Consider the following 15,052-nt stretch of genomic DNA (forward strand, 5'->3'; position numbering starts at 1 on the left):
ATGTAAATATAAGAATGTTCAAAATATTTACAAAATCATATGAAAATAAATGCAATGTTTCGCTAGATCAACTAGTTTTATCAAGCGTGCATCTATCCGGGGTGAAATCGGATGTAGATGATAAGAAACTTTTGTAGCTCAATGTATATGTTGCACTTGGCTGCCTTGAAAATAAGAAAATTTTGCAGTTCAATGTCTATGTTGCACTTGAATTTAGATGCCTTGAAAATTGGAAAATTTTGCAGCTCAATGTATATGTTTGCTTTTCCCCCGACAAATGAGGCTGTAAAAATTTGGGCCCCCTTAGTTGCTTCCCTGGGCAACTGAGGGTTGATGTAACAGGTGATTGTTAATAAAATATGTTTAATATTAAAAAAACAAAACAAAAAAAACAAAGTACTAGCAGTTACTGACATGTCAGCTCCAAACTTCAATTAAACTGATTGAAAGATTATGTCTTCATCATATGAATATCAAGCACAATTCCTATATGTATATATATGTAATAAATCGTTAGTAGTAAAGTTAAAAAGCCCCAAAGCAGTTGACTCCATATATTAGACATTGAATTCATGTTGACAATAAAACTTGTTACTCAGAATGTACTTTCTAACAACAAATAAAATTGAGAAGGGAAATGGGGAATGTGTCAAAGAGACAACAACCCGACCAAATAAAAAAACAACCGCAGAAGGTCACCAACAGGTCTTCAATGTAGCGAGAAATTCCCGCACCTGGAGTCGTCCTTCAGCTGGCCCCCTAAACAAATATATACTAGTTCAGTGATAATGAACGCCATACTAATTTCCAAATTGTACACAAGAAACTAAAATTCAAATAATACAAGACTAACAAAGGCCAGAGGCTCCTGACTTGGGACAGGTGCAAAAATGCGGCGGGGTTAAACATGTTTGTGAGATCTCAGCTTGTTCTGGTCTGAAGAACTTATGGAGTCATTAATGTCAGTTGACCCATTTATCTGAAAACGACTATAAAAGCATAATTTTTTATGTTTTTTTAGTAGGTTTAGTTTGATGAGAATTACCGTATTTTTTGCCTCCAAAAAACTTACTATTTATGAACATGACTTTTTTCAACCTTCTCTTTGACAATTTTTTCAGATCTTAAAATGTTTTCTACTTACAAATTTGAATGATTTATAAGCTAAACATTGATTCCCATACAGAAATAAAAGATAAATTCTGGATTTACAATATTAAACATACAAGTTAGGGAAGAAAGAAAGACTTGATATCAAAATATAATATATGATAAAGTTCATACTATTAAAATGTTTCTGTTTTTCAGATGGTACATTATTTCCACCCTTTGTGCAGAAGGATGACAGAAAATACTTGTTTTCTACAGATATCTGTAGGTTAGGACAGTAAACCACTATTTTTAGTGCTTATTACTTTTTATTCCCTTCCTAGGGGCACTATGTTATTCTGTTTGTTTGTTGGTTAGTCCATTCATTCCCCTGTTGCACTATCAGGTTAAAGTTTTTTGGTCAAGGTAGTTTTTGATGAAGTCAAAAGTCCAATCAACTTGACACGTAGTACACATGTTTCCTGTAATATGATCTTTCTACTTTTATGCTAAATTGGAGTTTTTACCCTTATTTTATGGTCCACTGAACAAAGTAAATGATAGTGCGAGAGAGGCATCTGTGTACTATGGACCTTTCTTGTTTCAAGGATTTTTTTTATCAAAACTTCTTGCACCATAGACATATTCACACATGCTTGCAAATTTTCTGCCATTTCCAAAAAATATGCAAGTTCCTGCAAACTTTTGCATCACAATTTTTGAAAAAATAGACTTCCTGATTAAAAAGTGATTGATGCATAACATCAGAATTCAGATATAGATCTAGGGTTATTTGGAGTCAATTTAGCTAAAAACCACAAAAGTGTAAATATATTTAAGCCTAAAAACTACAAGTCAGAATACTTGTCAATCTTATGTTAAATCTAAATTATGTTGTAATTGGCAGTGTTTAAATACTGTAAACAAACTTATTTTCGTAAATATTTTATTTGATTACACTCTCTTGACCATTGCAGACCACTTTGCAACTACTTAATTTCATGATTTTCTAAATAACTTGATGTAGTTTGATTTAATGAAAAATCCAAGTTTTACATTTTAGAGACTATTTATATTCATGTTATTTTTCTGTTTGTTAAATCCTTGAGAAAAAAAAATCGCTCATGAAAATAAGTTTATAGACAGTAGAATATTAAAGATTTGTTTACCATGTTTTTTTAGTTGATGAAGACTGTAATTTGACCTCCAGATGTATTTTGCTTTTTGTATGATTGAGTTGCTGTCTCAATTAGTCTGATAAACCTATTTCCTTTTGTAAATCATGTAAATAGGTTTATCAGACCAAATATTGTTAACATAATCAGGTCAAATTAGATCATTCACCTATTTTATATATTTGTGTCTTCCAAAAATGTCTAAGCTTATATTTTAGAAAATCATTGAAGATTCAGTTATCTTTTGAAAATAATTGTGATGTTCAAATGATATTTTTAATTTCTGGGTTTTAAAAAAAAATAAAAATTTAATCACGCTTTATGGTTATGATGCATGCCTGTAAGATCCATTTGATAATTCAAACATTTTTTCTTCTGTTTACAGATCTATTTATGCTACATTTGATTCTGAGCAGACAGTAAGAGACATAGATTTACTACGTTTCACCGTCCCGCCAAAAGTGTTCTTAGATCACAACCACAATCCTGCTAATGAAGGTTTCTGTACACCACACGGTGTTTGTTTACCATCAGGTCTACTCAATGTTAGTTCCTGTAAACAAGGTACTGATCTTTTATTTTGTTTGATACCAATTTTCGGGGATTGAGGAAAGACAGTCTTTTCAGAAAATCTTAGTTTCTTGGTCTTACAAAATTTTAGTTACATGTCTATATTACAACATACATGTAGTTTTAAGTTAGATATTAATCACATGGTTGTAACTGTATCAAACAGTCACAAGTCAATAACTGTATCAACATGATCACATGATTATAACTGCATCCAAATAGTTATATGATAATATTCTTCACAAATGTTCACATGATTATCGACACATTTAGCTACTTTATTATGAAGTAAGATACATCATTTTTACAGTCAATCAACTTGAAATTTAGTACACATGTTCCCTATAACATGATCTTTCTAATTTAATTGCCAAATTAGAGTGTTGAGCCCAACTTCACAGTCCACTGAACATAAATAATGATAGTCAAGTGGGGCATACATGTACTATGCTAGTATATATTTGTTTAGGGGCCAGCTGAAGGATGCCTCCAGGTGCGGGAATTTCTAGTTACATTGAAGACCTGTTGGTGACCTTCTGCTGTTGTTTTTTCTATGGTCGGGTTGTTGTCTCTTTAATACAATCCCCATTTCCATTCTCAGTTTTACTATGAACACATTCTTGTTCTAATGTAATTATGTTTTTTGCAGAAATACAATTGTAATTTGGAGATGGTAGAATAGCAAATTTCCATTTGAAGAAGTTTATTGAAACTTGTATTTTTAGGTGCTCCTGTTGTAATGTCTCTTCCACATTTCCTATACGCTGACCCTGTGGTACAAGATGCTGTATATGGATTAAATCCAAATAAGATAGAACACCAAACAATACTAGATATTGAACCTGTAAGTATTTCAATATCCAATTCACAAAATCATGAAAATGTAGGGAAAATATTTTATAACTATGTATTTTATTAATTCTGGAGTTTATACTGTTTTTACCATTCAATAAAATATTAATTTAGAATTCTCAGTTTTTTAATGAAATGTTACTTTAAACTGAAATGCAATTTACTGTTGGTTCAATCCTGTTGCAGATCATTGTGCATTTGCCGTTATTTGAAGTAATCTAGATTATATAAGGCATACCCATATCCATTTAGTCAAACCTAAATTGTGATCTTTACAAGTCTTAATTTGGACAACAGTTGTAATACTTTGTTTGACACTTAAGGTTGTGGCTAATGCCATCCACGAAAAACCATGAATATTGATCTCCACAAATAAAAGTACTTTCACAGTAGACAGTTTTAATGCTGTCATTGCTTAAAACATTATTTTAGAGTAGTTCCCCTTTTGGTATGACCTCTCTTCATAAAATATTGACTTTAATTGAGATTATTTGTGTAGAGGGGAAGGGTTCAAATAAAATACTGTCTTCAAGAACAAAGGTTCTTACTTTAACTCTTTCCTCAATAATGATGCCTTTTGACGCCACCCCCTTTACTCCATAATGACGCCTGTTTAGTACCTAAATTGAAATTCTTTGACTACAAAGTGTCTGCATCAGACTTTATAAAATTTGTATGGAATATAAGAGGATATTCATAAGAATATCAGACTAAAATTTATTTAATGGAATATTTTTTTTTCGCAATGCATTAATACTTCAAAGCATATTTTCAATGTTTATTTGAAAAATCCTTTGCGAATGAAGTATGCAAAACAAAAATTTCAATGGAGGAAAGGGTTAACGGATGATTTTTTTTGAGAGGAGGCAAAAACAAAAATTTTCATTTAAATTTTATAATTTGCATTTAAAGGAGCCTTTTTATTTTTCATTTCTTATAAAACAATTACATATTGATTTTAAATATGGTTTTCAGAATACAGGAGTAGTAATGAATGCTCAGAAGAAACTTCAAGTTAATGCATATTTAAGAAATGTATCCCACATTACGTAAGTATAAAATCACTAATACCTGAAACAATACTACCGGTATGTAGAAAAATGAGCTGACTTTAAAAAAAAATTGTAACCTTCTGGCAGAGGGTTGCAGGGGCTCACAGATTTAATAACAGCATGGCATACTGAAGACATGTCATATATGGTAGCTTCTTTGTAAAGAGCATTGCATTTTTGATTTAGAAGAAAAATCAGAATCCAAAATACATCTTTGTGTTTGGGGTGTGTGTCAGCAAATATCTTCTGTTAATATATGTATAGTTACATGAAAGATTCTTAAAAGTTCTTGTGTTGGGCAGGGGTTAATAACAAAATATCTTTTTCCTTATCCTGAATATGATGAAATATTATCTGCTTGGTGCTGTATATCTATACATTAATGTTACAGCTCTCTTATCAAACACTTGATAAAGGAAAGGCCACTAAACTACTATAATGGCAGTCACATTAAAAGAATATTTATTTTGTTTTTCTTATTGTTAAAGGGTTGACAATGTATGAATTTAATCTAAAAGGATGTTTGATTCTGGTTATATTTTTGTATACTTGATAGATGTGTATGTAAATGTTGTTAATTTCAGCCAAACATTAAAGATAAAAGATCACATAGTGTATCCGGTGTTATGGCTAAATGAGGTTTGTATCCATTTATTTATGTATATAAAACTTGTATCAGTTGTGGATCCAGGGGGAGGGTTCCAGGGGTTGAAACGCCCCCTTTTTTTTAACAATTAATGCATTTGAATGGGGACATAAAGTTGGAACCCCCCCCTTTGTCCTGGGTTGGGTACCCCCCTTTTTAAAATGGCTTGATCCGCCCCTGTGTATGCCTAGTCTTTTTTAAAACATTATCTTTAAATAGTACCAGCATAAGTAGATGGAGATAGCATAGAGTTTAGAACAGGATTGTGTAAATAGGTATTATTTTCACAATTATAAATTATACAAGTTCTACAAGCTGGTATTGAAAATTATAGGCTCCATTTCTCCAAAGTATTACTAATCTATCAAATATCATCCTTAATGTCCATAACACATAAAGATATGAGATACATGTATTTGTCTAATGTTTTTGCTTTTAGGTTTAATGAATACATTTTCTAGTCAGTAATGTTTTGACTTGTATACAAATAAGAAGATGTGGTATAATTGCCAATTAGACAACTATCCAAACTATACAAAGTTCAAATGAAGTGGATAAAGGCAATTGTAGACAAACGTACAGCCATCATAAATGACAAAAACCCACAATACATGATGGATATATAGTTTGATAACCTATCCACATGAAATAGACAACTTGTGAATTTGTTGCCTTTCCAGTACATGTCCTGAAACAATGATTATGCTATTATGTCACAGTTAGAACCTTTTGTTCAATCTGGTCAACCAGTAACTCATTCATTAAAAAACAACTACAGACTGGTGTATTGAATGCTGTTATTATTACATTTTAGAGTGCTGAAATTGATGATAAGTCTGCCAAAGACTTTAAATCAGCTGTGCAGACACCCGTGCATATTACACAGGCAGTTCAGTATGGTTTGATTGTTTTAGGAGTATTATTCATCATTGGTGCAGCGTTTTGGTTTGTCAAAGTAAAAACTAGTCAGACGGTAAGAATACTCAAATGAATTGTATTTTTTGTCTTTTTAACTTTTTAAACAATAACATGAACACATGTATCATGTGTATAGATCTCAGTAGCTTATCACCATAGTGACTGCTATAGGTGTTTTAACATTATTTAAGTTGTATATAACAATTCAAAAGAGAAAACCAACAGTCTTATTAATGAACATATATAAATTTATTTAAAATACATACCTTCATAATTCTTGCAAAGCCAAACACAGTCTTAATCAGAACTTCAATGAAACATGTCTTTATTACACCCCCGCTTTAAAAAAGGGGGGGTATACTGTTTTAACTCTGTCTGTCCGTCAGTCTGTCTGCCCGTCAGTCCGTCCGTCCGTCAGTCAGTCCGTCCCATGAAACTTTCGTCACATTTTTCTCAGGAACTACACATCCACCCTTTCTGTAATTTGGCATCAACATTTATATATGTCAGCCATACCGTGTGATGCGTTTTCAGATTCATCACTTGACAACTTCCTGTTTACCGAACACTTGTATGATTTTACACATGATAGCCAAGTTGAAAATTTTCGTCACATTTTTCTCAGGAACTACAATACAAGGATTTCTGAAATTTGGTTTCAGGATTTATATAAGTCAGCTATACTGTGTGATGCGTTTTCAGATTCATCACTCGACAACTTCCTGTTTACTGAACACTTGCATATTTTTACACTATTAATATTATCCACTTGCGGCGGGGGTATCATCAGTGAGCAGTAGCTCGCAGTTTCACTTGTTGAAACAGCTGCTACAGGCTACCCATGTCAATCATATCAATAACTATTGAATTTCCATTGTAGAAAGAAGATGATTTGGTGACTGTGGTGGACGATAACAGAGATACAGCCCACTTAGTGGTGCAATAGTCCAGTCTAAATTAGTGCTGCTGAACTTACAAAGTTCAAATATTATTTTACACATTTTAATGATTGATTCTCATTATACTGTAAAATAGGAAATTTTCATAAGGGGTTTATTTAAGCTACTTTTGCAATGCAGATAAAATCATGGGATAAAACCTCCTTAAAATAATTTGTTCTTTAAGAAGATCAGCCTAAAAGATAAAAACATAATCTGTATTTATACAGGCTTGACTTTAGAAATTTATATTGAAATGACTGTGAGTCATTGGTATTTTCCAAAACTAAAAGATTGAACATTGCTTCGAAAAACAGTAATATTTTAAAACCAACAATCATTTTTTTTCAGGTTTTATTTTAACTTTTATCAAAAAATATTTACCTGATCTTCTCAAATATCCTCTAATTTTACAAATGACAAAAAAAAATTAAAATCTTTCCAGTAACCTAAATTCTGGTTTAATGAGAGTCAATGATGATTTTGTTAACAAATATGCTGTGATAATGATGCCTGTTTAATTTATGACTCTTTTTATAATGCTTTTGTATATTTGTGTTTGATTCTATACCATTATAGCCTTTTGATGAGGTCAATACATGTTTTAGGTGTCCCAATGAAAGTGTATGGACCAAGGACACAGTCAGAAGTCAATGTACTTTCATTAATCGATAAAATATGTTTTGGAAAAGGCATTGTTTTATTATGACATCATATTATTCACACACTGTGACTTATCCATCAATGATGGACAGTTAAAACAGTCTTTGTTTTTGTCCATGTTATTCTTGTTTGCTCTCATGTTAAATATTGGATACCTCCCATGCCACATTTTGTGTTATGTTTTTGATTCATTTATTTACATGTTGTAAGACCAGGTCTGTTATTGTTTTTATATTAGAAACATTTGACATAGAATAATAATTCACACTGTTGGATAATATGATGTTATAATTATAATGCTTACCGTACCTCAGCTAAAAGAGACTAGATATTTACAATTAACTAAACTATTGTTGTCTTCTTCTGAGTATAAGCCTTCTTTAATTATGAGCATCTCCATATGGATTGTTACCTTTACTTTAAAGAATAAAAACATTTGTTCAAACATATTAACAGCATATATAAATAAACAAAAAAAGTGTCATACATGGCATATTCACAGGGATAAACATTATTTTAAATTTTCTTTTATTTTACTGTTCCCTCCCCCTCTTATTTTTAATTGATTGACTTAGTATGTTATATCTAGTCAAATTAAATTTATGAAACAGTATGACTGTAGCCAACAATTTATAGTTATTTTGTATAACAGGGTATGCTGTTCATTATTGTTAAGTAAATTTGAAGCTAATGGTACTAAAATATAATTGGATCATGTTACATTTTGCAGTGAGAGAAGAAAATACTCAGATACATAGTTCAAAATCATTTTCCTGGATTGTAAGCAAATCTTAATACATCTATATCAACAGTAAGCAAATCATATGTCTTAACTATTCTTAATCAATTCTTTATTTGCTTTGTTAAAAAAAAAACAGTACATATACATGTGATATATTACAATGGAGCTGCTTTCTCTTCTGCAATAAATGAGTTCACTTCTTGTTTTTATGCCCTACATACGATAGTAGAGGGGCATTATGTGTTTTGGTCTGCGTAGGTTTGTTCCTTCGTTCATCCATTTGTTCATCTGTTTGTTCATTCGTCTGTTTGTTTGTCCCTCTATCCTGCTTCAGGTTAAAGTCCAATCAACTTGAAACTTAGTACACATTACCTATGATATGATCTTTCTAATTTTAATGCTCAATTAGAGTTTTGACCCAATTTCACGGTTCACTGAACATAGAAAATGATAGTCCAAGTGGGGCATTTGTGTACTTTGGACACATTCTTGTTAATAGAATATGTTTGCTAATCCCCTGTGTAGCATTTTATTGGTTAGTTTTCTGTTTTCCTGTTTTTTTCCCCTTTTGGCATCATTGATTTATAATTAATAGCATCCTTGCTAAAAGTGTTCCTGATGACGGTAAATCCAGAAAAGGGATTTGGATGCATCAAATTTATAATGTGTTATTATTTCTCAAAAATTGCATCCTTGTTCTCTTTGTAGCTTTTAAAACCTCGACTTTATATATTTTAATCTGACCAGTTATAAGAAAATGTGTGGCCTTATGATACATATGAGCCATATTCTGTATTTATGCTTGTTTCAATCATTGAATTCCTATTGTATGTTGATGTGCTAATTGTTGTATATTTATATGTGCTTGTACTAAATATGATCTTGTTAACTGTTTATATGTCCTGCAATAATAGCTAACTCACTCTGAAATTCATCTAATACTTGTAGTCGCAAAATAAGATATAGAAAACAGTATGATTTGAATTTTTCCTAATTTTTTGAAATTTAACTGATCTATTTTTAAGATTTTATTCCAATTTATGGTAATAGGGAGACAGATGTTTAAATTTCTGAAAACGTTCAGCACTGAAATGATGTAGATCTCATTGTAAGAAAATATGAGTTTGCAAACTTCATTGAAAATTGTACCACATTACTCTAGTCATTTTTTGAAACATGCAAAATTTAACATATATTAAAAATGTTCAAAACATGACAGGAAAAGTTTAAGCTAACTGCTTTTTACACTTAAGCTGATTTAATAAATGAATGCACTTATATATCTATGCTGATTTTTGAATGAGATTTATATGTTATATATATAATAGTTCTCTTTGTGATGATTGTGATTAAGACATACAGATTCCGCCATTGCATCAAGTGCATTACAATATTTCTCCACTCAAGACAGTTTAATTTTGAATATTTAGAATTTAACTGTTGGGATATAATGTAATACAATAGTGATGGAATCTGTTTCTCTAATGATGTCTAGATAAAAAAAACAAAAAAAGAATAGAACAAAATAACCCCCAAAAATAGAAAAATTGGGGACTAAAATGAATTTTTATTCGCAACAGCATATTGTATTGCACATTGAGTATAAATTCAATATGATGCAGTCATTCTGTGTCAGAAACCTTTTATGTGTCAAATATTTGAAACTACAATCCAAATTCAGACCTTGATGTATCAAGCATGAATATTATGTCCATTTTTGCCTCAACAGTTCAAGGTTGGACCTCAGCAGTCGTATCCAGCTGTGCTCGGCAAAGCAATTTATTTATTTTATTACCATCCACTTATTTGTGCTAGTGTGACAGATTCATGCAGGATGAAAGACTCCCAAAAGTTACACTCTTAGAAATGTTTTGATAGATTAGATAAAATGTGTATCTGTTTTACAAGTATCATTATTATCTTTGTTATTTTTGTTAATTGATATATTCAGATTGGTGCAGGAAATATGGAGACATTGCTTTGAGATTCCCATATGTTTTTCTTATTTTATATTTTTGTACTTTTATGTATGATGAGATTTAAAACAATCTTCATTTGAAATCTCATATCTGATGCATACATGCTTTGCTGTTTGCGATATCTTTTCATATGGGATGCATATAGTGTTGAATGAAATGGCGAGATTGATTTTAAATTAAAAATGAAGTTGTACAGGGCTATTCCAAAATTAATTGTATGGAGAAGAGGGAAGCACCCATTTATTTAGGGGTAAACATTTATCCCTTAAAAAGGCATTAAAATCTAAAATTAAAATGTATTAGTAGCAGGCATTTTAGGAAAAAAATGCCTTCCCTCTCCATTCAATTCATTTTGGAATAGCCAACATTGGATGATGAATATTAAGTTTGGCTGGCATATTTTATCAAACCATTTCAATATGTTTTCGATAATGACATTACGAATGAGATATCTGTTCAGAATCTTATTTGAATACTAAAGTGCTATGCATTCATGTGTTTATTTGTGTCTAATAAAATACTCATTCTTTGCTTAATGTGAGTTTTATTTATTTATAAAGTTACAGGACTCACTTCGACAAAACCCATAGGTAATTGCTGGAGTGTAATAATTTTTTTGATACCAAGCTTTCAATCAAAGAAACAACTATAAAAGCACTGTATGGCCATTAACAATGAGGAAACATTACTTTAAAGTAAGCTGTAAAAGGTCCAGTCATGACAACACAATGTTTATTTTAACCATTTCCAGCAGATCATAAGATTATTTATTTTTATTTTAAGGACTAATAGAAATAAGATATCAGAGTTTTTGCATGCATTTAGTATTGCAATTTTTAAACAATTGACAAAATGTCTAATTATTTAGTCAGGAAATGCTTCAGACAATTAATGCTATAAGGTATGAAATAAATGCGAAAAGATATGAATTGTGTTGAGTTGATTTTTAGCTCACCTGTCCCGAAGGGCCAAGTGAGCTTTTCCCATCACTTTGCGTCCGTCGTCGTTCTTGTCGTCATTAACTTTTACAAAAATCTTCTCCTCTTGAAACTACTGGGCCAAATTTAACCAAACTTGGCCACAATCATCATTGGGGTATATATTTTAAAAAATGTGTCCGATGACCCGGTTAACCAACCAAGATGGCCGCCACAGCTAAAAATAGAACATAGGGGTAAAATGCAGTTTTTTGCTTATAACTCAAAAACCAAAGCATTTAGAGCAAATCTGACAAAGTAATGTTGTTTATCAGGTCAAGATCTATCTGCCCTGAAATTTTCAGATGAATCTAACAACCCGTTGTTGGGTTGCTGCCCCTGAATTAGTAATTTTAAGGAAACTTTGCTGTTTTTGGTTATTATCTTGAATATTATTATAGATAGAGATAAACTGTGAACAGCAATAATATTCAGCAAAGTATTATTTACAAATAAGTCAACATGACCAAAATGGTCAGTTGACCCCTTTAGGAGTAATTGCCTTTCATAATAAATTTTTAAAATTTTTTCGTTAATCTTAGTAATCTTTTACAAAAATCTTCTCCTCTGAAACAACTGGGCCAAATTAAACCAAACTTGGCCATAATCATCATTGAGGTATCTACTTTAAAAAATGTGTGTCATGACCCCGCCATACCAACCAAGATGGCCGCCACAGCTAACAATAGAACATAGGGGTAAATTGCAGTTTTTAGCTTATAACTCAAAAACCAAAGCATTTTGAACAAATCTGACATGTAGTAAAATTGATAAGAAGGTTGCGATCTATCTGCCCTGAAATTTTCAGATGAATCGGACAATCTGTTGTTGGGTTGCTGCCCCTGAATTGGTAATTTTAAGGAAATTTTGCTGTTTTGGGTTATTATCTTGAATAATAATATAGATAGAGATAAACTGTAAACAGCAATAATGTTCAGCAAAGTAAGATTTACAAATAAGTCAACATGACCAAAATGGTCAGTTGACCCCTGTAGGAGTAATTGCCCTTTATAGTCAATTTTTAACCATTTTTCGTAAATCTTGATAATCTTTTTCAAAAATCTTCTCCTCTGAAACTACATGGTTAAATTAAAACAAACTTGGCCACAATGATCATTTAGGTATTTAGTTTAAAAGATGTGTGACGTGACTCGGTCATCCAACTAAGACGGCCGCCACGGCTAAAAATAGAACATAGGGGTAAAATTCAGTTTTTGGCTTATAACTCAAAAACCAAAACATTTAAAGCACGTGACCCGGTCATCCAACCCTTTGTTGGGTTGCTGCCCCTGAATTGGTAATTTTAAGGACATTTTGCTGTTTTGAGTTATTATCGTGAATATTATTATAGATAAACTGTAAAAAACAATAAATGTCGGCAAAGTAAGATCTACAAATAAGTCAACATGACCGAAATGGTCAGTTGACCCCTTTAGGAGTTATTGACCTTTATAGTAAATTTTTAACCATTTTTTTCGTAAATCTTAGTAATCTTTTACAAAAATCTTCTCCTCTGAAACTACTGGGCCAAGTTTATTATAGATAGAGATAATTGTAAGCAGCAAGAATGTTCAGTAAATTAAGATGTACAAACACATCACCATCACCAAAAAACAATTTTGTCATGAATCCATCTGCGTCCTTTGTTTAATATTCACATAGACCAAGGTGAGCGACACGGGCTCTTTAGAGCCTCTAGTTACAAAACTTGTTACTAGTCATAATTTTCCAAATAATCAAAACCGTAACATTTTCTGAATTTACAGTTGTCAGATATGACTCTAAGGTTTTGATAAGGAGGGGGAAATCAAGGACCCCAAACTAGACTACATTAGGAGTAGAATGTGTAACAAGTCTGCTTCAAACATATAGATATAGCTCCAATAAGATATTCATCTTTTATTGACAACAGTATGCCATGGTATTCAATGAAACATAGGCTTTCTGTTGGTGATGAAAAAAATTCTATATAGCCTAATTCCCTGGCAACAATAAACAAGTCAAATATCCAGAAAGCTCCTATACCAAACAACAGCCAATCTACGCCATTAAACAATTAGAGAATTTCTTAACAGATTCATGATCTAACATAAAATAAACTTATAATAAGGCACTTTACACAATACTAGTGTATGCATACGATTGATGTGTCAATTCAATGACAAATCTTTTTCTATATATTAATTGATGCAATACTTACCACTGGAGATTATCAATCATTAATCAATTAATTTGAATGCCGGCTTTAGATTGTATACACAAAGTCATGTCTATTTGAAATCAAGCTATAAATGTTAACCGAATGACATGCTATTAAAGTTTATTGCATATTTGTTACTTAATGTTAATGCATCAGTTACATGTCGTTATAACTATATGTCTGAATTGCGTTATTAGTTAATAAAACATTGTTTCATAGTTATTAGCAGTTAGTTGCTGAAGCATAAATTTCTACTAATCTATGGTTGATATTAATAGGAGAATGTCATAATATTGTTTCATATGACTAAGCCGATGAGTAGTCGTTGTTACCCATCCTACTGAGAAACAATTGCAACGGTCTGGATGGGGGATCTTAATAAGTATTTTTTTTATAAATTATTTCTAGAAGACTCAGAATACTAGATGCATAATTTATAGGAATCCAATAAGTGGGGCATGCTTTTCGGAGGACTTAACGTGTTAGCTAGTTAAAGTGTAGGATCCATAAAGTATATGAAATCTTCCCGTACTTGTTATAGTTGTGGCACGACGTTATGTATATGTCGACACATCAACATTTCACACTAACATAACTACTTGAAAAGTGAGTAATTATTATGATAATGGATATTTCAGGACACAGAAGGTATACTAAAATCGACTCAAAGTAAAAAATGTTTTAATCATTTTGGGTTTCACCCCATAACATTATTTACAGTATCAAGTTATTCAAAATACAGCTTATTAGATAGTACATAATAGCAATAGATGCATGGTCATTCCCCAAAATAAAATCACTATAATCTGTTAACACTAATCAAAGTCACACATATCGAAACAAAATTATTAATAACGCAAACAGAGATGAACAGAAAGTTATTTTTATACTCAATAGCCAAATACTCTGCTACCAATTAACAAGTCTTGCACCCATCCAGGAAGCCCCTGTTCCAAACAACATCCAATAGTTTCCTACCATGCCCCAAAACAATTTGTTAATTTCATTACAGATTCATGATCGGATATAGTATAAACTAATGATAAAAATTGGGCACAATACTAGTACGTGAAGATAAGATTGTTGTTTCAATTCAATGACAAGTACTTCTAACAATAGTGTTAGCTGCACCAGTTACATATCTTTAGTAATATAGACTGTATCGCTATATTTTGATAGTAACACATGGTTTCATAGTTATATCAACAGTAATTACTATAACAGCAATTTTTACTATGGTTAATATAAAAA

At 31.4% G+C, this 15,052-nt stretch overlaps 1 protein-coding gene across 1 annotated transcript in view; it reads left to right on the forward strand.

Moving 5' to 3' along the window:
* LOC134697158 (lysosome membrane protein 2-like) overlaps positions 1–11,160 on the forward strand; it is a 29,557-nt gene extending 18,397 nt beyond the window's left edge. Inside the window, exons 7-13 of the mRNA XM_063559232.1 lie at positions 1,309–1,378; positions 2,650–2,828; positions 3,560–3,678; positions 4,662–4,735; positions 5,323–5,377; positions 6,199–6,357; positions 7,183–11,160. Coding sequence (XP_063415302.1) covers positions 1,309–1,378; positions 2,650–2,828; positions 3,560–3,678; positions 4,662–4,735; positions 5,323–5,377; positions 6,199–6,357; positions 7,183–7,248 — 722 coding nt within the window. The 3' untranslated portion in view covers positions 7,249–11,160. The remainder of the gene's footprint in view (positions 1–1,308; positions 1,379–2,649; positions 2,829–3,559; positions 3,679–4,661; positions 4,736–5,322; positions 5,378–6,198; positions 6,358–7,182) is intronic.
* Positions 11,161–15,052: the final 3,892 nt, after the last annotated feature.

Source organism: Mytilus trossulus, chromosome 14 (assembly GCF_036588685.1).
Source record: "Mytilus trossulus isolate FHL-02 chromosome 14, PNRI_Mtr1.1.1.hap1, whole genome shotgun sequence".
Lineage (NCBI taxonomy): Eukaryota > Metazoa > Mollusca > Bivalvia > Mytilida > Mytilidae > Mytilus > Mytilus trossulus.